Source organism: Crocodylus siamensis, chromosome 2, assembly GCF_052110815.1.
Source record: "Crocodylus siamensis isolate JL-2025a chromosome 2, ASM5211081v1, whole genome shotgun sequence".
Taxonomy (NCBI): Eukaryota; Metazoa; Chordata; order Crocodylia; family Crocodylidae; genus Crocodylus; species Crocodylus siamensis.
In genome coordinates this window covers 123,488,433-123,515,678 of record NC_143396.1, presented here as the reverse complement: position 1 = coordinate 123,515,678, position 27,246 = coordinate 123,488,433, and the positions used below count along the sequence as shown (strand labels likewise).

General features: G+C 43.5%; 1 protein-coding gene across 4 annotated transcripts in view; it reads left to right on the top strand.

The window, feature by feature from the left end:
- The first annotated feature begins 1,116 nt into the window (after positions 1-1,116).
- SEC24B (SEC24 homolog B, COPII component) overlaps positions 1,117-27,246 on the top strand; it is a 100,563-nt gene continuing 74,433 nt past the window's right edge. For 2 of the 4 annotated variants that reach the window (XM_090036720.1, XM_090036718.1), the window contains exons 1-3: positions 1,118-1,374; positions 12,359-13,054; positions 25,976-26,152. In XM_090036720.1, coding sequence (XP_089892846.1) covers positions 1,275-1,374; positions 12,359-13,054; positions 25,976-26,152 — 973 coding nt within the window. In that variant the 5' untranslated portion in view covers positions 1,118-1,274. Of the gene's footprint in view, positions 1,375-12,358; positions 13,055-25,975; positions 26,153-27,246 lie in introns of all 4 variants that reach the window. The other 2 variants (XM_090036717.1, XM_090036719.1) reach the window with 2 other exon arrangements.

The following is a 27,246-nucleotide window of genomic DNA, read 5'->3' as shown; positions in this document are numbered from 1 at the left end:
TGAGCTTGGATTTCTGAAAGCTTGTGCTACGTGTGTGTCTGTGTGTGTACCTTATTTATGTATATACAAGCAAATTGCACATCAAGAATGATGGGGGGGAGGGCAGGTGGGGACAAAGCCCTGTGTCCACCCCCCTGCAATCCAGGCCCATTCCCCACCTTCCCCCCCCGCCTCCCCCATTTTGAGTTTGGCCCCATTCTCCCCCTCCCCCGCCGCACTGGGCCTGGGCCTGGGCCCGCTCCTCCCCCCGCCCTCCCCGCCGCAGTCCCCATAGTCCTGGCAGGGCTCTGCCACCGCCTGCTGTCCAGAATGCTCTTGGAGCACTCCGATTAGTGAATGAATCACTCAGAGTGTGAATGAAGTGTATTGGACAGACAGACTAAGTCTTTTATAATATTAGAACATATGTGTGTGTGAATATACCACATTTTATGTGTGTGTGCATGTGAATCTGTATATATGTTTCAGGGAGGTATTTGGTAGCCATGTTGGTCTGAGAAAAAGAAATGCAAAACTCTAGAACTCTTGGTTCAGAGATGATACCTTTTATTAGGTCGACTAGGAAATCACAAAAAAAAAATTATTTTGTTTGTTACATAGAGTTATGGTGCTGGGTAGCGTACAGTGCTGTGGAAGGTGCTTTGGGATGAGGTATGTTCTTAGAAGCTCCATGGTACTCCCTGCAAGTAAACGCTAAGGAAAGTTTAATGTGTGTACACCCACCGCCCTCCATATACAAACATACACACAGGCCTGGGCAGGGTGCAAGGCACGGGGCAAACCAGCCCATGCGAGGTCCGCCCCCGCTCTGATCCCAGGGGCCCCCTGACCCAAAGAAGCCGCAGCGGCGGCGAGGAGCGGGGGAGCGAGTGACCAGATGCGAACTTCCATTCCACCCAGCTACACGGGGCCGGGTCAATAGCCCCGATTCACGCCCCCCTCGGTCAGCCCAGACCAGGTGGGCAGCGCAGCCGCAGCGGGAGGCAGGGCCAAGGCCGCGCTTCCGCCAATCCTGGAGCCGGCTGAAGCCCCGACCTGCCGGAAGAGCCGCAGCGACTGCAGAGCCCGGAGGCCGCGCTAGGGGGCGCTGTGGGCTGCGGCTGTAGCTGGGCCCGGTTCGGCCGGGCCGGGCCGCGCGTGCGTCCTGGAGGCAGGCGGGGAGGCGCAGGGCACTCGCGCTCCAAGCCCGGCTCGGGCCGTTGGCGGCGCACGCGGCTGCAGGGAGGGAGGATAGGAGGGGGACGGGCGGGGAGAGAAACGCGCAGCCCGGAGCCATGTCCGCGCCCGCCGGGCTGCCCCAGCGGCCCTCCGCCCCTCCCCCTCCCGGGGCGCCCGCCGGTGCGGCGCAGGCCGGAGCGCGGCCGCAGCACAACGGTGAGCCACCAATGGGGGGAGGGGGCGGGGGCTGCGTCCGGACCACAGCGAGGCTGGACGTTCGAAGCTACAACGGGAGAGGGGGAGGGGGGCTCTGCTGCCGTTGGGGCGGCTAGCCAATAGGCGGCGGGGTGGCAGTTGGCGCCTCCAAGGGAGGTGCTCCTTTGCTGCTGTCTTCAGCTGCTTCCCTGGGCAGCAGGGCTCAAACTCAAAGGGTGCCGCACTTCAGAATAGGGGCCCGCTACACCTTGTCCCTCCCTGTCATCCCGGGGGGAAGAAACCAGCGTGTAGAACCGTTACCTGTTTTCGAGCACTAACGCTGTAGCTGGTTAGCTCTTTTTTTTGTAGCGGGATAGTTGTTTTTACCACCCTGTGTGGCTGGTCTGCATTTTATTGCACAGTTCTCGAGTGAGTGTGAGGCTGTGGCTGTACCTGTGCGGGCCATCTCACAGATTCTCAGTTTATCAAGCGCTGGACCAGTGGGTGGAGTGATAGCTACTTACCCTGTGTGGCCAGTCTGAATTTTACTGCGTGATTCACCAGTGAATTGTGCAATTAGTTATTTTGCCTGTGCGACTAGTCTGAATTTATTGCACAGTTCACTGGTGAATCGCGTAATATATGTAATGTCGCAGGGGTCTGAAAAGTGGAGCTTCTCTCAAAAAGCAAGTGAGCGTGTTTTGCTTCCCCAATAAACTATAGATTCTTGTTGTGTTTAGACAAGGTGAAGTGGCAAAACTGAGTACAAACGATGGGTATGGGTTTTTAAAATTCTCATTGCATCATGGAAAGCAGATGCCTTTAAGTTTTGAACAGGCTGTAAACATGATCATTAATCTATGTTGCTAATAAACCCATCATTAAACCTGGTTTGATTTTAAAAAGTTTTGAAAAATAAATTTTGCAGATTCTTGCATTGCTGTCCTCCAGTTCCATAACTATTGAACTTGTCTTGATTTATTTTTGGTTTCACACATTCTCTTTCAGGATATATTTATAATCTTATAGCTCTGCTGATGGATAGGTAAGGCATTTATTTAATTTGTCATTTCACATTACCCACACAATAGTAGTTCAGCATTTTTAAGATGAGAGTTCTTGGTCTTCATCTCTCTGTCATGGGGAACTTGTACACAGGGTTTGTAGTCTTGTTGTTGTACAGGAGATTGGGAAAGAAGAAAGATACAGAATCCAGACCAAGACTACCAGACTTGATTTTTTTTTCCCCTCCCCCTGAGGTTTACAGCTAATTTCCACTTCCCCCTTCTTCAAGTGTGGCCTGCTTCTGTAATCATTGTAACTTACGAAGTTTAAGCATAAACTACTTTGATGAATATAGTTATTGCTGTGTATTATATGGAAGACATCAAATGTGTATTGCTGCCAGGCTAGTGTAGAAGTTAGACTTTATAAAGTCTTGAGAGTTTTTCATGTTCAAGTATTGTTGTTACTGCAGCCTGATTACTGCTCAGTTGAAAGACTGTGTGGAAAAAATTGTTTCCATTTGAAGGCCAGTTCTTGGCAGTCCAGTTGATATTCAAAAGGATGTTTGGGCTCCAGTCCTTGACAGTCTGTCTGATTCAGAGAGGAAATCTGGATAAGAGTTTCTTAGTGACTTTCACTAAAGATGCAGTCTTGAAAGAATCCTTATACAATTGGCTCGCCTCCCCCCCCAACTTTTTTTTAAAGTGCCTCTAATTTAGCCCATAAGTTTCAGAAGCTTAAATATAAGAATTTGTATAAATACTGTGAAATGTAGAAGAATTATTTGGTTGCCGTCAAATTGAAAAGTGGCATATAATAGCATAGTAGTATGAATTCAGACAGTCTTGGTGGCTGACAAAGAACTGCAGGGCTAGCACTTAAGCATGCTAAAGTATTCAGAACTTGAAGTGACATAATCATACTAAGCATCCTCATCCTTTTGTTTGAAGAATCTTTTTACATACTTTTGTTTTATGTGACTTCTAAAATCTGTAACTGAAACAGGACTGTGTATGTTCAGTACATTTGATAGCACTTTAGAATAGTAATTTTAAAAATAGCCTTAGCTACATGCAACATCTTAAAACTAATACAACTAGGTAAGTTAGGATGGAAGTATTGAGGTTTTGTTTTCTTTCTTTCTTTGTTTGTTTTAGCAGTAAAACCCTTAATAAGCATGTAAAGGATAAACATCCCTTAGACCAGTATGTTATTGCTACATGGGAAAAGAAATAAACTATACACATATTTAACGCCTCATTTTGGAAGAGGGTTTAATATTTTTTTTACAGATATTAATAGTTAAAGCAATAAAACTACAAGATGTAGGCAAGGGCTGTTTATTCTTCTCTAGTTAGCCTATTCACTCACAGCAGCGGATAAAAGAACTTAACAGAGAATGGCTAGAGGTTTTAAGAAGTGTATAATACCTGAAATTTCAGCTCATCTTTTGCAACTGATTAGATTACACAAAAGTGTAACCCCAGACTGCCAGTGTTAAAAATTATGTGACTTTGACAAAATAGCCACCAACAATAAATGGGATTAACTGTTAGTTATAATTTAAAATGAAAGGCAAAAATTGTACACTTTTGCATGTAGTTTACATGTAGATTCATATTCTTTAAAATTAGAAGGACTAGAAACAGAAATTCATGTAGACTGAAACTCAGATTTTGCAAAGGTTTGGCATTTGCTTACTTCCGTGGTAAACTTTCTACTCATCAAGTATGCTGTATATTCTAGTTTCAGGACTGCCTCAAGTTTCAAGCATTTGCTTTTTCAAGGCATGTTTTATAATTTTGCTGATACCCTAATACGGCTGGGTGCCTCTACATGTGCATTGACACGCTTTAGTTAATGGGCATTGAATCTAGTACTTGCATTGTGAGGTACTGAGAAAATGCACTTTATCCTGTCTATGTGCATTAACTAAAGAGCAGGTTTTTTTAGTGATTCATTAATATGCATTAAAATAGGTGAATGCACATTAAAGTGCATGTGTAGATGCATCTGCTGACAGTCATTGACTATAATCCTGTTGGAACTTTGCTATCTACTGTAGTTGTAGGAATACCCAGACATCACTCATTCAGAAACCCATGTCCCTTAGAATAATATGTTCTTTGGAAAATGCAGATTGTATTTGGTGAAGTTTTTGAGAATTCCCTATACCTGCTTGGCAGAGTAGAAGTGCTGGAGGAGGAAAGGGGTACTGGGATCCAGGAAGCAGGCACTCTGGGAAACCACTCAACTGTACGGAGTGAAATTGCTATGAAGTTTCTACAGGCCAGCACTTAGGTTTTGTAAAAATCCTAAGATCTAGATGTAAAGTGTTTGGTGGTGCTTGCCAGACAGACCCTTGTTGCAGCATCTTGACTGAGCTGATCAATTGCCAGTTTTTAATGGGATATTGCCAAAGAACCTTGAAGTCCATTTACTCGGGTTTCCCCCAATTATCTGAATGCTTTCTATGTCCCTAGACACCATTGGGAACCTTAAGGGAATGGCACATCCATCAAAATGGGGATAAATGGGAGAAAATCTGAAATAAAATTGTCAGAAATAGGGATGAGGGGAAAAGGACAGAAGGAGGAGGGAAGGAGCACACTGGTTCCCTGATAATCCATTCGGGGGTGAGCAATGTGGCACGGATCTTTGAAAACTCCTGGCGCCCTGGTGTAGTGCCTGAAGACTGGAACAAGGCCAATGTGGTGCCTATCTTCAAGAAAGGGAAGAAAGTGGATCCGGCTAACTATAGGCCCATCAGCCTGACTTCTGTCCCGGGGAAGATCTTAGAAAAGTTTATTAAAGAGACCATCCTTAATGGACTGGCCGACGCCAACATCCTAAGGGATAGGCAGCACAAGTTTGTTGCGGGTAGGTCTTGCTTGACCAATCTCATTTCCTTCTATGACCAGGTGACCTATCACCTGGACGAGGGAGAAGAGATTGATGTCATACTTCTTGACTGCAAAAAAGCTTTCGATCTGGTATCCCGTGATCACCTCTTGGCAAAACTGGCCAGTTGTGGTCTTGGGTCCACCACGATCCGCTGGCTGGGAAACTGGCTCCGTGGTCAGACCCAGAGGGTAGTAATTGTTGGCAGTCACTCATCATGGTGACTTGTGACCAGTGTGGTCCCCCAATACTCCTTCCTTGGACCCATATTGTTCAACATCTTCATCAATGATGTGGACATTGGAGTCAGAAGTGGACTGGCCAAATTTGCTGATGACGCCAAACTCTGGGGCAAAGCATCCATGCCAGAAGACAGGCGGGTGATCCAAGCTGACCTGGACAGGCTCAGCAAATGGGCAGATGAGAACCTGATGGTGTTAACACTGAAAAATACAAGGTTCTCCACCTTGGGAGGAAAAACCTACAGCACCTTTATAGGCTCCACAGTGCTACGCAGGCTAGCACTACAGAAAAAAGAGACTTGGGGGTCATCATTGACCATAGATTAACATGAGCCTGAAATGTGATGCTGCGGCTAGTAAAGCAACCAAAATGCTGGCTTGCATCCATAAATGCTTCTCAAGCAAATCCCAGGATGTCATTCTCTCCTTGAACTCAGCCTTGGTAAGGCCACAGCTGGAGTACTGTGTCATTTTGGGCTCCACAATTCAAAAAGGATGTGGAGAAGCTTGAGAGAGTCCAGAGAAGAGCCACACGCATGATCAGAGGTCAGGAAAACAGACCTTACGATGACAGGCTGAGAGCCATGGGGCTTTTTAGCCTGGAAAAGCGCAGGCTCAGGGGTGATCTGATGGCCACCTATAAGTTTATCAGGGGTGACCACCAGTATCTGGGGGAACGTTTGTTCAACAGAGTGCCCCAGGGGATGACGAGGTCGAACAGTCATAAACTACTTGCAAGACTGTTTCAGGCTGGACATAAGGAAGAATTTCTTTACTGTCTGAGCCCCCGAGGTCTGGAACAGCCTGCCATCGGAGGTGGTTCAAGCACCTACATTGAACACCTTCCAGAGCAAATTGGATGCTTATCTTGCTGGGATCCTATGACCCCAGCTGACTTCCTGTCCTTTAGGCAGGGGGCTGGACTCTGAGGTCCTTTCCAGCCCTAATGTCTATGAAATAAGGGAGCCATGTGGGGACCCTGACTTGGAAAAAATCCCATCCCACTTCACTGGTCCTGCCAGGAGGAGGTGGCCATGTGTCTACAGCTGGAACCCTCCCAGATTGCCAGAAAAATGGTCCCTACCCATCTGGAACCCTGCACTTCTCCAGGTTGGCCCAGAGGCGTGCAGGGGGTGTAATACAGCTGTGCCATGATGACGGGGCTCTTTGGACTTAGGGAGCCTTGCCACTATGAGAGCATGGTCCCACACCCCTTGCACTGGTTTCACCCAGAAGAGTGCATGAAGCAGAGACTCTTCTCCTGGGGGTGGGAACTGGGAGTGTTCCTGCCAGGGGAGAATAGCACCCTGTTCCTTCAAACATTTGTTTGGTGGGATGAGCAGTGGAGACATTATACAAGGGCTGAAACCCTCCCAGCTTACTGTCCTGCCCTGTCCCCAGTTGCTCATGGGAGAACTATACAGACAGTTCAGGGAAGTGTTTCAAAAGGATGTTTCAAAGATGTTTCTCACTTTTGAGGGTCATTTTTTAAGTGATCCATTTTTAGTTATACATATCTGTATTCTCCTGAGACACCAGCAGTAACAATATCTAACCTGGGTCACTGGTGAACTTTCTATTTCGTTTCTAGACCTACATCTTTATATATGAAAGTTTGCTGAAAAAGTATCTTTTTGGAAGGTAAGGACTGAATTACTTTAGTTCTGGTTGATTTAAAAAAAAAATGCTTTTCAGTGGCTTTGTTTTAGGCCATTGCAATTGATAATAGTTCATAGTTTCATAGTAGGTAGCGTTGGAAGAGTCCTAAGCAGATCATCAAGTCCGACCTCCTGCCATGGGCAGAAAAGAATTCTGAGGTCAAACGACCCCGGCTAGGTGATTGTTTAGCCTCCTTTTGAAGACCCCCAGAGTAGGAGCGAGCACCACTTCCCTTAGAAGTTCATTCCAGATCCTAACCGCCCTGACTGTGAAGTAGTGCCTCCTGATATCTAGCCTGAATCTATTCTTGGTCAATTTATGACCGTTATTCCTCATTACTCCCGGTAGTGATCAGGGGAACAGGGACTCTCCCATTGCCAACTGGTTCCCCTTGGCAAGTATGTCGACAGCCACCAGATCTCCTTTCAGCCTTCTCTTATGGAGGCTGAACAGGTTCAGGTCCCATAACCTTGGCTCATAGGGCCTGCCCTGCTGCCCCCTGATCATGCGAGTGGCCCTCCTCTGGACCCTCTTGATGTTGTCCACATCCCTCCTGAAGTGCAGCGCCCAGAACTGGATGCTATACTCCAACTGCGGCCTGACCAGTGTTGCACAGAGGGGGAGGATCACCTCCTTGGACTTGCTCGTGATGCATCTGTGGATGCATGACAAGGTGCGGTTAGCTTTCCTAACCACGTCCCAACATTGGTGGCCCATGCTCATTTTGGAATCAATGATGACACCAAGATCCTTTTCTGCCTCTGTGCTGACTAGAAGGGAATTCCCCAGCCTGTAGGTATGCTGCTGGTTCTCCCTCCCCAGGTGCAAAACCTTGTATTTGTCAGTATTGAATCCCATCCTGTTCTCATCCGCCCACCCCTGTAACCTATCTAGATTTAGTTGCAGCCTGTCCTTCTCCTCCAGCGTGCCCACTTCTCCCCACATTTTAGTGTTATCCGTGAATTTGAACAAGATGCTTTTCACCCCCTCGTCCAAGTCGCTGATGAAGATGTTTAACAGTGCAGGTCCGAGGACCGAGCCCTCGGGACCACACTGCCCACATCCCTCCAGGCTGAAAAAGATCCATCCACCACCACTCCCTGGGTGTGGCCCTCCAGCCAATTTGCAACCTATCTGACTGTGTAGGCATTGATGCCACAGTCACCTAACTTCTTAACGAGAATGGGGTGAGAGACCATGTTGAAGGCCTTCCTAAAGTCCAGAAAGACTATATCCACTGTGACACCTGCATCCAAGGACAGGTTGATCTGACAGCATGATCTCCCCTGCTGGTTCCTCGCAGATGTGCTCCTGGATAATTTTCTCAAAGAGCTTCCCCGGGACCAAGGTAAGACTAATGGGCCTGTAGTTTCCTGGGTCCTCCTTCCTCCCTTTTTTGACAATGGTGACCACATTGGCCCTTTTCCAGTCCACTGGCACCTTGCCAGAGCACCACGAGTGCTCGTAAAGCTGTGCCAAGGGTCCCCCAAAGACCTCTGCAAATTCCCTCAGCACTCTGGGTTGGAGATTGTCAGGACCTGCTGACTTGAACACATCTAGATGCATCAGAAGTTCTCTGACTAGGCCCTCACTGACCCTGGTCCTGGCAGCCCCTCCCCTGGGTCTGTTGGGGATCCCAGCGTGGGGAATGGCCCAGTCCCTGCTCAAAAAGATGGAGGAAAAGAAATTGTTAAAGAGGTTAGCTTTGTTGTCTGGTGTGACCACCAGATTTCCTAGCGCATGCTCCAGGGGCCCTATGTTACCCGGTACCTTCTTTTTACCCCCTGTGTATTTAAAAAAGGACTTCGTCTTGTTCTTGATCTGGGTCGCTAGTCCCAGTTCCTTCTCTGCCTTAGCCTTCCTCACAGCCCCCCCTACAGTCTTGGGCAATGGAGGAATAATCTTCCTTGGTGATGGTCCCTCCTTTCCATTGGGTGTACACCTCCTTTTTAGCTTTGAGACATTCGTGGTTGCTTTTGGTGAGCCAAGGGGGCTTTTCAGCACTCCTGCCCCCTTTGATCTGTGGGGGGATTGTCACCGTTTGGGCTTGGAGGATCGTCTCCTTAAGGAACGACCAGGAAGATACTCTTGTGAACTCTTGATTATTTTCTTAGCTAACTGTGAATTAGTTAACTAAACCTGTAAATCTTATTTAAATCATAAAATGAACCTAAGAGATTGTTGTTGTACATTGACAATGATAAATTGCAGAAATGCTTCCACCCAAGAATACTACTGGAGCCTTTAAATATCTAGAGCCTTTTTTTGTCAAACTTACTGGAGATAGGGCTGGGGATTTGAAATTTTAGTTAGGTATTTTGTTAGGTTTCGTTGTAATGAAGTTTACTGTCTCTTACTGATGGGTTACAAATAATTTAGTTTGGGTTTTTTTGTTACTGCAGCTTTTACACTCTTTCTTGCCATGCATTTTGAAAGAAGGAAAACATCTGATGATTTAGAACAGACTGCTGGTAATACTAAAACTGTTTCAATCTAGGAATAAAGCATTCTAGTTTTTTTTCATAGGAGATTTGAAATCCTGTGTATTAGCTGAGCCTGTCTCCATGTCTGGTCTTTACATTTATTTAATGCTAGTTTAAAAATAAATTGGCAAATACAGGTTTTTGTATTGTAACATTTAGAGATGAAGCCCTACAAAACACAATTTCTGGATTGTGCAGAGTCTTTTACTTACTAAGTCTCATTCAGAATACTCCTTGTTATTAGAGGATCATAGACATTTTGCACTTGTACATAGAAACTTAGAAAATTTCTTTGTAGAATAGAAAGCTGTTAAAAAAAATCAAATGTTAGGTGTTTTAAGTATTTAGATAAAGCAACAAACCCCAGAGAGGGGATGCACATTTTTAGAGTATTTGTGCATTGTTGGGTCTGTCCTTTCAGCCATGCAAAAAGTGCATTGGGAGTCTATTAGTAACACCATTAAAACTTTGTTATTGGAATATGGCTAATTAATTGAATATCTCATTTTTAAAAAATTTGGAACTGTATGCCAACATGAGCTTGCACTGATGAAAACAATGCATCAGTATTTCTGTTTGTATTTTTTTTTTTTTTAAATGGCTTTTGAGCTATGTGGACTCTGTTGTTCCCCAAAAGCCCAGTTGCCATTTTAGCAGCAATTTATGGCCTAACACTTTCATCTCATCTTTTTGTATTAAAAAGAGTGGGAGCTATTCAGTAGTCCATGTTATAACAGAAAAATAGTGCATTGAAAGGACAGCTAGCCACTTCAGAAAATGAGTTTGTTTTCCCCTTTCTATTCACCTCTTTCTTTCTCGACAGGGAGCTTTACCTTTGTCCCTTTTATTAGCTTTCTTGCTTGCATACTGAACATAATAGATTGTGATTTCAAAGAGGCTCCGTCAAACTAATCAGACTGCACCTTGGGTCCATAGCCAAGCACTAATAGGGTTCTATTCATAGTTACAGTACCCTTCAAATTCATCAGTGTTTTAATTTGAAGAATTTTCTCAGACTGTTTTTTTAACAGTCATTTTTCTGTGGCTTGTTCTTTAAAATGATATACACAAAATACAATATTTTCATTTACCTTTTATGCCAAACACACAAAAAAAGTTAAGGCATAAATCAACAGTTCAGTAATTATGAGTTCCCCTTTTGTTTATGGCTTGTTGCTGTGTTGTCATGCGTTGTCTCCCCTGGCTAAATGCTATAGTCACCTGGGCAATAATTGTATAGTAGCTCAGCATGATCCAAACTATGGGGATCCTTTGGTGTCATTATAAATTGGTTCTGATAAAAAAGAACATCACAGTAGAATAATGCTACTTTCATATAGGACTGACCTGTCTAGAGGAGTCATCATTTTTACTATGGGCCTTTGTATAAAAACAGGGATGTTGCATTGTCAGTTCTCAGTTCCTTAATACCTCAGTCAAGAATCCCAGTATGTTTAACTTGTACTGTTGCACTTGTGCTTAGCATAGTTTCATTGGTTAGTCCAACTTATCAACCTTCTAATGCAGCAGGCCACTGCTTGTGTCCCAGTCCTCTATCACCCCCCTCCAACATACCTAGGCCTCTGCATGATGCCTCTACCATCTGTCAGAGTCTTTGCCCTTTGGCGTTGATTCCTGTCCCCGGTAGTGGTGAGGAGTGCCAAATTCAGCAGCAGTGGTGAGCAGCACATGGTCTAGGGGATGAAATGGGGCTGTGAGCAGGATTGGTGGCATGGTGTAAGACAGAGGGGGACATGCTGAACTGAGCTATCATACTGTCATTCCCCAGTGCTTCAGGTCAGATACAGTCTGCAGGCCATAGGTTGCCAACCTCTGTATAGAGCAGTGAATGGAAATGAAGGGGTGTCTTAGGTACTGTTCATTTTATAGTTAGGCTTGTATAGAAGATGAAACTGTTTCACGTTTCTCACTTATTAGGAATTCATAAAGTAAGATAATACTTTCTTTCATTCACTGGCAGACTACTTTGAATGAAAGATCTTATTTTTCCTTCTCATTCAGGAGAGAGGTATCCTTAGTATGACATACCAAGCAGTGCCAATTTTTATTATTTACTTTTCTGCTATAGATTCTTTTCCAGCAATGTGTTTTTTGTTTTGTTTTTTTGTTTTGTTTTTTGTTGTTTTTTAAATACTCTTTAAAAATGTTCCAAATACAAATGTGACATGTAAGATTTCAGTCTTGGAGAAACCTTTTACAACATATCTTCAAATATCTAAGGTGAGTCACTGACGATCAGGTTTGGTGTATGTATACCAGTAATTCTCAAGGAGGGTGCCAGGAGGTGCAAGGAGAAATGTGCAGGCTTAGGTTCCTCTATACATGGCCACTGCCTACCCCTCTGGAAGGGGGCAAGCACCGTAGTAAATTAGCTTTTGAAATGGGGTACTGCTCAATTCAAGTAGTTATGGAGGGGGTGCCTCAAGTCAGACAATGGGTACCTTGAGTCTCAAAAGACTGAGGACCCTTGATTTATGCAAATGAGTTAAAACATTTCATTTTAATGTCTTCTGTTACTTAAATCATTCTGTCCCATCCATTGATTGGCTAGAATGTGCTTTTTTTTGGTAGTTGCTGCTCATTGCTATCTTAGTGTTAGTGCACACAGGATTGCTTCTGTCTACTGTCTGTCATAGCAAAATGCCATAAAGAATACGTGTATAGTTCTAATGCAGATGTTTCTCTTTATTTCAGGTCCAGTGCAGCATCATATGCAATTCTTCACTGGATATCCTCAAAATTATAGTGCTCCCTCAGGACACTATGCCCAAGTGCCCAGTAAAGCTATCCCTTCACAAGTAGATAATCAGTATGGAGCTGGTTACTACTCTACTGGCTATTCAGTACCGGCACAAAATGTTCTGACACCTTCTGTGGGTTCCAACCTGCTGAATGCACAGGGATCACAGCAGTCATACAACAAAGTTCCTCCTCATCCTGTAGAGTCAGCTGAAGGACTTGGACAAGGAGCAGTATCATCTACATCCTATTTACATACCAATATTCCACAGTCATATTCTGCTTTTGGTAGCCACTACAGTACTTCAGTCAGCTCTTCAGTTGCATCTCAGGGATTTCCCCTTAATACTGGTCATTATGCCATGCCTGTGGTTTCCAGTGTTGCATATCCTAGCCTTTCCTATCCTTCCATGGCTACTGCTAGTCCATATGGGCAGGTGTTTACTTCTCAGAGCCTTCCGGCTATTGGACAGTTTAAAGAGACGAATCCATTTTCTGGTCAAAGTACAGTTGTATCCCATTCACTACAACAAGTTCCTATGGGATATAATTCTACATCATGGTCCACTTCAGATGTTCAGTCAGCTCAAGACACCCTCAGCAGAAATCACACTGGATCTTTGGCTAAAGCAAGCAACCAAACAAGTACAGGTACAGTATACCAAAGATGGGATACTTCTAAATGAAATGAAGCACTTTTCCAGGAAAATAGGTTATACTGATATGGCCTCTTAAAAATCAGGAAATATTTTAATAAATGTGTTACTGCTTACTTGTTTGCATGAATATATGGCCTCTATCTTAATTTGATCAACTTCTGTAATTTAATCGCCCTGTGATGATTATTTCTTTCGTGACCATAATCCTCTCCAGAGCAGCCAAAAGATTTCCATTGAAAGCAATGCAGGTGAGCTATAGAAAAGAGATGCTGTTTTGTGCAAATGTTGTTGGTGACAAATTTGGTGAAAGAATATATACAAGTTTCAGTTAACAGAACTGAAAGCAGCCTGTTTCATGACGTTTTATGGAGACTTTAACATCTAATAGATCCACAGTTCTAAAAAAGAGCATATTTTTCTCTCAACCAGCAATGCAGACAGAAAAACTCTGTTTTTAATTATATTCCAGCATGACTGATTCTTTCAAATTTTATCTCTAGTGAAATATAAAAGCTCCACAGTGTTGTTGAGGTTTTAGTTTGAGGAGTCAAAAGTTGGAAAGTGATGACTTGAATATATTTAACAACTTAGTTTTCTAAAAAATATTTTGGACACCTGAGACAACTGCTGATGGCACCTATTTTGTTTGGTAGGAAGTCATTTTGTCATCAGCACTACGATATTTCTACCTCCAGGTGGTATAGGTGGAAATATTAACGGTAATAAAACAGAGCCTGTTCTGTTAGGTATCTTCAGTTTTATTTGTGATTTTGTACTTACTGAACTTCATGATTCAGCTCAATACAACGACCACTTTATAGAACACATGGGTGTTGGAAAATTGAACGGCATAACCTAATTTGTTTCCATGTAGAGGCTTGCTAAAGGAGATTCTTGAGTAGAGATGCCTCTCAGGTTTCTTTTGTTTTAAAGATTTGACCTTGACCAGGAAAAATGTTTAGCTCAGGTCAGACTCGGCTAAAACGTGAGTTAAACCTAAATTAAATTCACTTTTTTTTTTTTTTTGGATGGTAGAATGGCATTTTTTTTCAGTGAAATTTTAATGAATTAAATTGTGGTTTAGGATTCTGCCTCAGTGCTGGATTGAAGATCTGCTAGCATTTAAGATTTAAATCACTGGTCAGGAAGTTTCAGTTTAAACATTATTTTCTACAAAAAGTTCATTCTTGTTGTTTTGATATCCATAAATCATTTAACTTCTTGAAACTGCACTTTTAGAGAAAGGTAAGGGCTTGACTCTGTACACAAACTTGCAGAGAGATGAGGGCTGATGAGCAGGTAATCAGATCTGTTGTATTTAATCTCCATATACTGCTGTTAACAAGGATTTTATCGCTGGATTGGGGCTGGGACAAGCTGCCCAGCTAGGGCACAGGGGCACGTTATGCAGGGAGCAGGGCAGGGGGGCCGCAGAATGTGGGCGCAGCAGTGTTGGGAGCAGGAGCTCTGCCCTGCTGCCACTTGCCCAGCTGGGGCTGTGGGGAGTGGGGCAGGATGTGGGCGCAGCTTGCTCTGGGTGGAAGGGGTCAAGTGGCAGCAAGGCAGAGCCCCCGCAGATCCCCCTTCTGGGGCAGAGACAGGCACAGCCGGAGGAGCTGTGAGGGAAGCCCACATGGCTGCCCTGCCTGGCCCCATCCCCTGCCCAGCCCCAGCCTCTGGCACTTGGGCGGGGGGGGCGGGGAAAAAAGCATTCATTGGCTCTGGCAATAGGGATCAGGGGCTCTGAGGGCTCATGGCCAAGCCCCCCTGCGTAGTGCAGGGCAGTGAGGGGGCAGTGGGGATTGCCCCCCCCCACCTGGCACCCATGTGGCAGCTGCCCCATGGCATGGGTGCAGTGTGGCTCAGTAGGGCTCTGCGCGCTGCCTCAGAGCTGGGGTGGCTCTACCTGTTAGCCTCAGTCCAGCAGCACTCAGTCCCAGCTCCCAGACAGCATGAGGCGCCCTGGGACAGTGGCATAAAGAACATTGTTTTCTCAGATCTGCTTGTCTCTATAACGCAGAAACCAATTAATGCTGTATTAAGATTGAGAGTTAAAAGCATTAGGGTCTCTCCACATGTGCGGGTAGAGGCACTGTGTGATCTAACATGCAGTTGAAATAGTCATTGACTGTGGTGTTCACAGTGCGGGTAGTGCAAGGAAACATTGCGGACACTGTGAACTCCTCACCTCGGGGGTCACAGCAGCAGCAGTGTTCTCTCCCTTGTCCCACAGTGATGTCAGCTGTGGGGCTTGCAGTGGGGGCAATGCGAGGAACCCTGCTGGTGCTGCAAGTCCACGTATCACGAGGTTCACAGCAGGGGCAGTATTCCTCTGCGAGCCCTCCAGCTGAATATGCTGCCCCACCAGGCCTTTTTTTTAAAAACTGGCTTGTGTTTAAATAGCCTCCTGGCTTATGTGCAAATAGTTACTCTTCACTATTGCTGTGTGTCTAGGAGGGTTCTTCCCAGACGGAGAAAACAAAGTTAACATATCTGTCCTCTATTTGGGTCTTACTTCTCTCTGTCTTAACCTCCTTCTCTGTCCTTCTCGCCAGACTGCTGTCCTGAGGCTTCAGTTTACCTGAAGGCTGCTTTGTCTCAACTTCTTCCCTGTCAGCTCCCTCCCTATAGCTGACTCCCTGAACAGCCTTCCTGGATGCTCTCAGCTGTTCCCAGTCTCACTGTTGGAGTCAGGAACTTCCATTTCTGGTTGTTTGCCCTTTGTCTGCTCTGAGTCTCTCTCTCTCTCTAGCAGAGCTTATGTTCCTTCCTCCTGCCCTCCAGAAACACTGGGAGAGGAATGTGTGGCTGTTTAGCTTTGGCAATAGGACAGCTTCTTGCAAGCACCCTTCAAACCCTGGTGTCTTACTCTCTGCCACTTCACTTCTCTTCACTTACTGTGTTAATTGAAAGTGTGGCTGTTTGTTTCCCAGTTAGCAAGTCCAGGTGTGCTGACTTGCCACAGAATTTTGGGCTGAAGCGATGCCCCCCACCCGCTGTGAATACACAGACAGATTGGGGGGGGGGGTGGCGGCTCCAGCCAGTGATTTGCATCTGCACGCTGTGTTCAGCCCCTCTCCCCCAGCACCGCTCTGTTTTTGGCCAGTGTGCTGCAGGATGGGAGAGGCCTGGTAAGTGTGCCACCAGAACCAAAAGGTGAAATACTGAATTCATGGCATGATTACAACAAGCTACAAAGTTGAGACACAGTCTTTACAAAATAACTTGGTAGTTTATTGCTTGCTTTATCATACCATTAATTGGTTGAACGTGTAGCTGTGTCACAACTTAAGGCATGATTACCTATTAATGATGCCTTAAGCATAATCTGTGGAAGGGGCCTAAGTCTGCCAACTGAATGTTTTAAAGGTCCCACAATTTTAATCTGCTGCTGGGTTTTTGGTTGTAACCATGTTGGTCTAAGGACATAGGCAGGCAAGGTTCTATGAGTAGATGTGATACCTTTTATTGGACCAGCTGAATAGCTGGAAAAAAGTTCTTGGCAGGCTTTCATGTACTATTCAAACAGAGACTCCCTATACCTGAAGAAGGGTGATTGCGCCCAAAAGCTTGCTAAGAACTTTTTTCCAACTGCTCAGTCTTATAAAAGATATCACATCTACTCATAGAACCTTACCTGCCAGAATTTAATACTAAACTTAACTATAAAATTGTTCAGTCAGATTAACATCATGGAAGCAGCTAGTCTGTCTGTGGCAGTCTGTTTTGTGCTTATTCAAATTTTTGTAATTTTATGCCTTACAGATTTTTCATTTAAATGGAGTTTTCTTGGTAGACCTGTGACGTCGCTTGTTTGCTCATAAGAATGTTGTCTCCAAGGAGCTCTTCTTTTACGAATGGAAAAACAGAACTAACAAAAACCTAAACAAGAACATTAAGATGTCAAATTTTTGTGGTATTTGCTTAAGTAGTCATTGCTTATTTTAAATGTAATAGTTTTCATGCATCGTATCTTCTTTGGCAATCCTTCACAGTTGAGGATGACTGTCTTTCATTAATGCCTTACTTTCACATCCAAAGATGGCTGTCAAGCCCAATCCGAGATCGACAGGCTGTTGCAACTTGGGCACGTATTGCCATGTAGGGGTTAGTGGCTCTGGATTCTTGATGTGGTTCATGATGCTGTTTTCTGCCACTCCTGCTTTTCCATCTCCTGTTATTGTCTTGATGATTCAAAGTACTGAAATCCTTGCAGCAGACTCTTCTTCCATTTGGGGCAGTCCTGGGTGATAGTCTCCCATGAGTTGATGTGCATATTACATTTTTTTTTTCAAGTTGGCCTCGAGGACATTCTTGAAGTGCTTTATTTGCCTTTCTCTTGAGTGCATGTCTTGACTGAGATGGGAGAATAAACTTGCTTTGGAAGTCTGGAGTTGGGCATCTGGATGAAGTGGCTGGCCCAGTTAAGTTGATATTGGGTGAGCATTGCCTTGATGTTCATCATGTTTTCTTGTGAGAGGATGCTAATGCTGGTGCATCTATCTTCCTACTGGATTTAAAGGATCTTCTAGAGGCAACCCTGATGGTACTACTCCAGTGACTTAAGGTCTCTCCTGTAAGTTGTCCACATCTCAACTCTGTACAATAAGGTAGAGATCACAACTCCTTGATAAACCATGAGTTTGGTTTCAGATCTGATGTCATGATCCTGAAACACTAGTTTCCTCAGGCATCTGAGGGCTGCACTTGCACATTTGAAGTAATGTTGGATTTCTTAGTCAGTGTCAGCCTTCTGCGAGAGATGGCTTTTGAGGTATGGAAAATACTTAACATTCTTTCGAGTCTCACTGTGAATCTGAAATACCAGAGCTGGGGACTGCTTATAAAGAGCTAGGTGAAGAAGGACCTCAGTCTTCTGAATATTAAGCATCAGTCCCATTTTCTTGTATGTCTTGGTAAAGATGTTGACACTTGCCTGAAGGTCTCCTGAGGTGAGAACAGATTACAGCATCATTAGTGAACTGGAGCTTGATAATTGAGATTGGGGTGGTCTTGGTTTTGGCTCAGAGTTGTCTGAAGTTAAACAGCTTACCCTCCATTCAGTAGTCTAGCTCCACTGCAACTGGAATCTTGTTGGTGGTCAGATGTAACGAGGAATGTCGAGAAGAGTATTGGAGTGACGATGCAGCCTTGCTTAACCCCCGTCTTTAACCTCAAAAGAATCTATGATAAATCCATTATTGAGAACCACCACTTGTATACTGCCATGGAGCAGACAAAGAATGGTGACGAATTTCAGTGCGCATCCATACTTCAGACGGATTCTGTACAGTGCTTCTTGGTTGACAGAGTCAAAGGTTTTTGTCAGGTCAAAGAAAACCATGTAGAGAGGTTTGTGTTTTTTCCCAGCATGTTTTCTGCAGCTAGTGAGCTGTGATGATCATATCAGTTGTGCCTCTTGATGCCTTAAACCCACAATGAATTTCTGATAAGAGCAAGCAGAAGGAGGCGGTTCGGGGGGATTCTCACAATGATCTTGCCTGGGGCTTACGATCCCTCTATAATTGCCAGTCAGACATGTCTCCTTTTTTGAAGATTGTCATGATGATGGTGTCCCTGAGGTCATGTGGGATTTCCTTGTCATTCCAAATCCTTAAGACAACATTGATCTTCTGTTGGCATTGTTTCTGCTGCAGCCATCATTTGAGAGCTGGTCTGAGTGGCAAGCAAGCGGATGAGTTTGTGATCTGCCCAACATTTGTCAGATCCTAGCATAGCTTCGGTAATGCGGACGTGTTTGAGATCCTGGGCACAGACAGTGACAGTCAGTTAGGTGCCAGTGCTTATATCATGGGTGTTGCCATGATGCCTTGCGCTTGTTTTTTCTGGCAGAACAGGGTGTTTGGAAATGATGAGTCCATGTTCTATGTATCTGGTCAAGAGAAGGATGCCATTGGAGTTGATCTTTCCTACTGATTCCTTGCTGATGGTTCTGTTCCAGAAGTTAGAGTCCCTTTCGACTCTGGCATTGAAATTGCTGAGAAGAATAAGTTGGTCTCCCTCCAGGATGTCAGAAAGTACTTGGTCAAGGTTAGCGTAGATTTCCTCCTTGGTTTCATCAGTGGCATTAAGAGTCGGGGCATACATGCTGATGACAGTGCCATATTGGCTCCTTGCTGGTTTAAGATGGAGAGTCATGAGGTGTTCATTAATTGTGGTAAGGAACGCATTGAGTTGATTTTATGAGCTCATTTTTGATGGCAAAACCAATTCTGTGAATCCAGCATTCTCCTTCCTGTTTGAGAAGAAGATATAACTGCCTCCATGTTCTTTGAGCTGCCCATCTCCTGCTCATTGGGTCTTGTTCAGTGCAGCAACATTGATACATCTCCTGAGTTCCTGAGCCATGACTGTAATGTGGTGCTCTGGGTATTCACTATTAGAATTGTCTGTGGAGGGTACTTGTGTTCCAGGTCCCAAAATTATTTGTGTGTCTTCGTTGATTTCGACATCAATAGAGGTGATTCCACTGGACATGGTTATCCATTCAGCAAGAAGGTAGACAGACTATGTTTAAAGTACTTTTTGTAGCCCCCTCCCCAAGTTGGGTGAGCAGAGCAGATTCTGAAGAGGGCAACTCAGTTACAGCTGCCAAATTGCACTTCTAATGTATCATGTAAAATTATATGCTTATACCATATATAAACTAGGGGTGTCAAAGGTGTAGCCTGTGGGCTGGCCCAGAGACCTTCATCTGGTCCATGGAGCCAAATGAATTTGACACCCCTGATATAAACTGGGTGTAAAATTGTAAATTTCTTGATTCAAACATTATTTCCAGGGAGAGGGCAGGAAACAGATTTCGGTTTAGATTTTAACAAATGTAATACTTTATCGATTTTTTTATAAGCTGTTTGATGCTGAAAAAGTCTAGTTGAGGTTTTCTTTTCTTTTTTGTCCAGTGGTTTTTTGCTCTCCAACTACAGCTCTTAAATGATCTTGTAATTGAAATGTTAAATAATAGTATGGTTCTTGACTTTCGAAGGGTGATAGAGAGAATTGGTTAATGTGGTACTATTTAACTGAAAATTATGCATAAGCATTTATAGTTATATTAGTGCTTATTCTTGTATAGTACTCCTTTTCTACAGCAGTAGAAAAATATAGCAATACCACACTATTTAAATGCAGCATAAGTATTTTATAATCAGTAGTTGATCCAAAGACTTTATTTTCTCAGGAAGTGTACCCAATTTAATTTTGTCATGCCCTTGGATACTTCATATTAGCACATTCAGCAACAATTTTCCAAATGCACAAGAAGACTGCTCTCAACACTAAATGCCTAAAAGCCAGTTTTATAATTAAATTGCACCATTGATGGAGCCTAAGATAAACGGTGCTTAATAAATAATATCCAGTTTGACTTTAAATTTCAGCCTTTTGCTGAGACTTGCAGTTTCTCAAGAATGCTCAGCACCATTTGTAACCATAACTGAAGTGTGGCATTGCATCAGAAATACAGTTTTTATAATAATCGCCCATTTGAAAGATAGCAGCAGCAGCTGTTCTGCTGTAAACAAGTCACTTGGGGGAAAGGGTACTGTGACAGTTTTATTTACTCTGAGTTGTCAATGAATACCTTGAGTGTTTTCATATGGAGTAGCCTTTATATTTGGTATTTCTGAAGAACGTTGCAGTGACTTACTAAAAGTATTGTTTGATCACTAGTCTGAGTAGATCTTTTTCCTTGTTTGCTTGGCTACATGACATATGTCTTGGTACCTGCCTTTAAAAAGGTAGGTGCCAACTTCACCATTATGTCTAAATGAAGGATGTACTTCCACGTGACAACATTTTTTGCAGTATTAGGAGATGATCATTATAGACATAAATTTACTATGCAGAAAACTTTATGCCTTTAATGATTTATTTCCACACACATTCATTTTGAAATGGTGTGAAAAAATAAAGCACCAAAATGTAGGAAAAAAATGACATTTAAATAGCTATTTTGTGGATTCCTGAAAATTGCCTAAATCAATTTTAGTAATGCACAAAAGGAAGCAGGTTTTTGTAAATGGTAGCTGTTTCACAAGATGTGATTACCTGTCCTATAAACCTCATGCTACTTTATACAGAAAAATTGTCAATTAAATAACCTGCAAGTGTTCCAAGGTCTACTAGAGTTCTTAAACATGCTTTCTGGGAACGTCTGTAGACTTAAATGATTATTTTGATCCACGTGTGCATATGAATTTCAGGGGTTGGGGGGAGGGCAGGCAATGGAGATGTACTCTGATAGGGCACTCCAAGTTTGTTAGATTTAACACTAAGAACAGAAAAATGAGGGTGAAACTCTAGATTTAAAATATGTCTAAACAAGGCCTAGACAATGTCCAAAGGAGGATACAGTCTAAAGATTTTTGAGCAGTACTAGGTTTCAGCTGATGAGCTCCTTGGAAAATGTAGGAAACGGGTAATGGTCTGCAATTAATATTAAGGCTGCTTGCAAACATTAAAAAAACACAAAAAACCGCAGCATTTTAAACTCTGTGCACTCCTGCTCTGAGCCTACAAATGCCCAGATGAGGCAGCATGTTAGTTGGGCTGGGTGCTTTAGTGCAGCATTTTTTGTGCTTTTATCTAATACCTGATTGAATCAGCTCTAGCTAAAAGTGTGAAAAAGCCCCACTGAAGCAACCAATCTATATAGATGCTGCATAGCCATGTTGAACTAATGCGCTGCTCCTGCTTCTGGTAAAGCAAGCTGTTTTTGTTTTTTAACGTCTGCAAGCCACCTAAATTTTTATGTTCAGGGGAAAAAATATTAATTAAACTTGCTTACCTGAGGAAGGCCATGTTTGCAACAGACTTTAATTGACAAAGCTATGTCAATCAGTAGCCTGATGAGGTGAGATTTGTTTTTTGGGTAGATAAAAGTTTAGTTTAAAAAAAAAAAAAATGGATGTTTTAATTTAAAGTCAATATTTTTCTTTTAAAATGAAAGCCAATTGACATATGGTTTGTTAACTAAAATACTACAATTTATTTTTTTCAAACATTCAAATTAGAAAAATAATACATATTTGCTACCAGATTTTAAAGCAAGTAAAACCATTGAGCTGGTGAAAGTCACAGGCTCTAAAGCAGAACTAGATTTTCTTAGAAGTCATAAATCAGCTTTTGGCAGTCCTATCATTTTCTATATTACAGTCTATTCAGCTAATGATAAACTATTTAGTTGCTAGTTCATTTAATGGTGAGCAACTGACAAGGAATTGCAAAAATATGGAAGCTTTTTTTTTTTTAAATGTAAGTAAGTTTTGAATAGATGAGTGAAGTGATGAAACTGAAATACTTTGTTTCTATTCAAAATCATTTCAATTCACTGGTTACAGATAATACTTCCTTTGTTTACTGCCAGTTATTTTTAATGTAAAACATGTTTTGACAAATTACCTATGTGTCCAACATACTTGATATATTTTTCTATAATCAAAAGAAGTCAGAAAAAAATTGTGCATTTTAAATTTTAGTTTCCAAAATGCAATTTCATACCGAGGGGGGTGTAAAAAAAAAAAATGTAAACCATTTCCTATATAAGAAATGTTATTCATCATTTTGTAGTAAAGTAACTATTAGGAATATAAATTCTATAATTTTTAAAATAATTATACAAAAACATGCTGGATAATAAAGAGCAGCAGATATAATTTAAAGGCCATATTTACTTGTAAATCAACTTGCCATATTGGCTTCTCAAAGTATAAGTACAGTAGAAGATATTAAAACTGATCATTTAAATCAAGGTTTCATCTTTGCAGATTTAAATCATGATTAAAATTAGTGACTTAAATCAGTTTTTAATTTGAATAAATCCACCTAGTTTGCAATCGCCATGGCTTTTTAAGCTGGGAAAAGTCAGCAAAAATAGTTTTTCTTGTTGCCACTTATTTCACTTGGGAATTAGCGTTGCCAATATAAGAGTCATTTGTACTGAAGATGGCTTTGCCATCACAGGTATATTTACAGTATAGCTGTAATAATTTCTAGCCAGAGTTCCAGTTTCATGTTTAAATGCATGAGGGATAAATCAGCCTTTGAATATGTGGTAAACACTAGACACTTTTTTTTTTCTCCTTGGTCGCAAGGCCACTGTTTGAAGTACAGTTTATATTAACATGATTTGTAAACCTTTAAAATTACCTTTGAAATGTCATGCACTTGTACACTGAACTGTCTTTCAAAGTTGATTAGACTCTCAAAGTGACAATTTCTGGGTTATTGTTAGTTCTGGAGTGGTGTTGTAGCAGTGATGATCCAGGAAATGTGCAAGAAGCAAGTTTTTTTTTTAGGGGTGTACTGTTAAAGATTTTCTTGGTTGATACCAATAGCTTGATTATTAACCAGACATATCGGCCAATACCAATCTGATAACCGATTTACAGGCATGTAGCCAGGCAGTGTGGAATAGTGCCTTGCAGGTAAGTCTGTGGAGAGGAAGGGGTGTGGGCAGACTGAGACTCCCATAGTGAGGGAGAGAGTGGGGCAAGGCAGGGCTGGGAGTGCTGCCAAGGGAAGGTGGTGAATGGGACCCCAGTGCCAGGAGTAGGATGGAGTTGCAGGGCAGTGGGAATGGGGGATAGCTCCTTGCCGCTGTGCTCTCCCCTGGGGGAGGCATGGGGAACCATGTGCCGTCCCCCAGATTTGTGCACAGGACAGAGGCGGGCTTGGGGTCGGGGGTGGTGCCAGCCTCTTCCTGGTAGGGGGGCTAGGCTAGGGCTGAGCTCAGAGTGGGCGGGAGCATGGTGGGCTTAGTTGCGTAGGATAGGTGGTGATGCTGGGAGGGGTGGCTATGCGGGGTGGGGCTAAGGCAAACTTTGGGATAGTTTATAGCCCTCTCACACCCTCCTTTAGTACTGCTCCTGCTCACGACTCTACTCTGCTGCCTTTCCTTTGAAAGCCCCCCGCTGCAGGGTGGGCAAGGAACACACAGCTGGCACAGGGCTCCCAAGGGAAAGGCAGCAGACAGGAGAGCCCTGAGCAGGAACAGCACTAGAGTTGGACCTGGGGAGACTATAGCCACCCCAAAATTTGCCTTAACCCCTCCCCCCCCGTAGCCACTCCTCTCAGCGCCACCACTCCCCCTCGGCCCGCATAGCTGAGCCTGCCCTGTTACTGTCCACTCTGAGCCCAGTTCCCGCACTAGGAAGAGGCAGGTACCATCCCTGTCCCCAACCCCACAGCAGGCAGCCTGCCTTCATGCTGTGCACAAATCCGGGCCAGCACACGCCCCCCAGTGTCTCCCCCAGGGGTGTGTGCAGCAGCAGGGAGGCACCCCCCACCTTCCCTTGCCCTCTGTGCCCCCTGGACAAGCTGCCTGGGGCTCTGTCCCACTCCCAGCCCCTACCCCACTTCCTCCCTCATTGGGGGGGGCCTCGATCTGCCCCTCCACCCCTTTTCCCTGTCACAAGGGAAGCTTCAGGGAGCTGCCTTCTGTGCTGCTCAGCTGCATTCCTGGCCATGCGCATAGCTGCTGTGCACATGCATGTGGTATCTGGGAAGCCCCAGCCAGAAGGCCTATTGTACTTACCGGTGACATTATCGGCTACACTGGCCAAAAAAACCCAATAGTCAGTAATATTAATTTTCCTTTTATCAGTGCCGATCTGCTATGCAACCAATATATTCGTGCACCTCTATTTTTTTTATATCTTTTATTGGACCAACTATATGGTTTGGGCAGATGTTAAACAAGCCTTTGGGCACAAAGTGAAATTATGTTGGAATTTTCCTTTAATCCATGCTAATTTTAGAGTTTTTAATGTTACTGCGACCTGACAGGTCATCTGTTTTCAAGGTGTGTTCTGTGGTATTTGTTAGCTAGAGTATCTGGGAAGAGGCAGCTAATGAAGCTTGCCCAGGATAAGCTAATAAAAAATACGTACTTTAACAGATGTTTAGTCCAGCTTTATCTGGGGCTTGATTGCTACATCCTAGGTTAATCGCTACTTGAATTGGTACATCATCTCCTTGTCAGCGAACCTGTCCTATTCAGCAAAATTAAAACCACAGTACGTTGTACTTCATAAGGTAATTCTTTCAAAACTGGGGTATCACAGCTGCCACAATCTCCGAGACTCCAGGGTGTGTGAAATCCCAGGGCCTGGGGGATTACGGCAGCTGTGATCTTTCAGGCCTGAGGATTTCACATGTACCCAGGGCAGCTGTGGCCCCAGTTGCAAAGACCCAGCATCCATAACTACAGGACTGTGGGTCCTATTGCTGCCAGGACCAAGCATTGGCAGCTGCTGGGGCTGAGAGTCCCCTCAGCTGCAGGACTCCCAGCCCTGGCTGGGCATGGTGCACCCCTGCTACTAGGAGTCCTGTCAGCTGATGGCTCCCAGCTGCACCCTGCTACACATGCAAATTAAACCTTGATAGCAACCAGCTATAAAGTTAGTACACATTTTCAAGGTTCATTTTATAGCAGGTTGGAACTTTTTAGAGCTTATAGCTACTTAGCACATGTAGCTAGTCTCAAGGTAATTGCTCACTTCCAGTTAATTGTGTGGTACCTATAACGTGTAGAAGGGGCCTATGTGCCTTAGCTGGAGAGTAACAGACGAGAGAGAGGGGCCTGAGAGGTGAATCTGTGGAAGTGTGTAGTTTTTGGTAGTTGAATCTAGGCTCATTTAACATTAATCTGCCTATGTAAAGTTTTCACTATGAAAGTATTTTAACTGCTTTACTTGCTCAGAACACAGTAGTCTTTTCATCTTAATGGAAAAGTAACAGAAGAGCTTTTTAATTGAAAAAATGGCCTCCTCAGCAGTCTAGAGCTATTACTTTTTTGAGGTAGTTTTTCTTACATACTACACAGCTTAACAATTCCCTTGTATTGTCTTTGATATAAGTAAAATTTTCTGTTGCTTTCCCACTCTTTCAGTTGGTGGTGTTGATTCATCGCACTTTGTAAGCCAAAATGTTCGATTTATCAAGTCAGGTGTTGGATTGTCTGTTTCTTCTGCTGTGACCTCTTCAGTAAGAACACCTGTAGACCATTCAGCTGAGCCTGGGCCTGTGCCATCTGTCTCAAAGCCATCGGAGTCTCTGCTTCAAGAAGGTACTAAACATTGATTTTAGAACATAGACTGGTATTTTAAGATTTCTGTTTTTTTTGAAAGTGTCAGTTTATTTCCTACCTGGTTATATTTTTACTAAGGATTGTGGTAGGATGTTTTTAACTTCTTAATGCATCCCTGTCCCCTTTTGGCTGACCTATGAAAGGGCAGCCCTTCTTTCAATCTTTCGGGGTATCAAACTATGTTTCTCTCTCTCATGTTTTTCTTCCCTCTTTTATGTTCCCATTATCTCCATCCCATCATTGGATTTATTTGTTTTTATTTCCCCATTTTATCTTTGTTACTTTCTTCTAGTTCCTTTTGTTCTCCAAAAAGGCTATTGGCTGTTTTGTGTCATAAATATAATGATCATCAAGTGGCTACATACAAATTTTTAAAATTTCTCAAATGCTTTTAAAATCTTAATGTTTGGCTTTATAGGAATGCTTTTCATTCATAGAACTCCAAAACCCTTTTACATAAACGTCATAATTCCTAATTTTTATTGATGAACCAAAAGAGCCAGTGGGCCATTTAAAGTAATTCCATTATCTGCTAACCGATCTTTTATCTCCCAGACAGAGAGAGAAAACTGTTGTATGTAAAGCACTATCCACATAAAGGCTTGAAAACCAATTCATAGATTTCATAGACATTAGGGCTGGAAGGGACCTCGGGAGATCATCAAGTCCAGCCCTCTGCCCAAAGGGCAGGAAGTCAGCTGGGGTCATAGGATCCCAGCAAGATAAGCATCCAGTTTACTCTTGAAGGTGTTCAATGTAGGTACTTGAACCACCTCCGCTGGCAGACTGTTCCAGACCTTGGGGGCTCAGACAGTAAAGAAATTCTTCCTTATATCCAGCCTGAAACGGTCTTGCAGGAGTTTGTGACCGTTCGATCTCGTCATCCCTTAGGGCGCTCTGGTGAACAAACGTTCCCCCAGATCCTGGTGGTCACCTTTGATAAACTTATAGGTGGCCATCAGATCACCCCTGAGCCTATGCTTTTCCAGGCTAAAAAGTCCCATGGCTCTCAGCCTGTCATCATAAGATCTGTTTTCCTGACCTCTGATCATGCGCGTGGCTCTCCTCTGGAC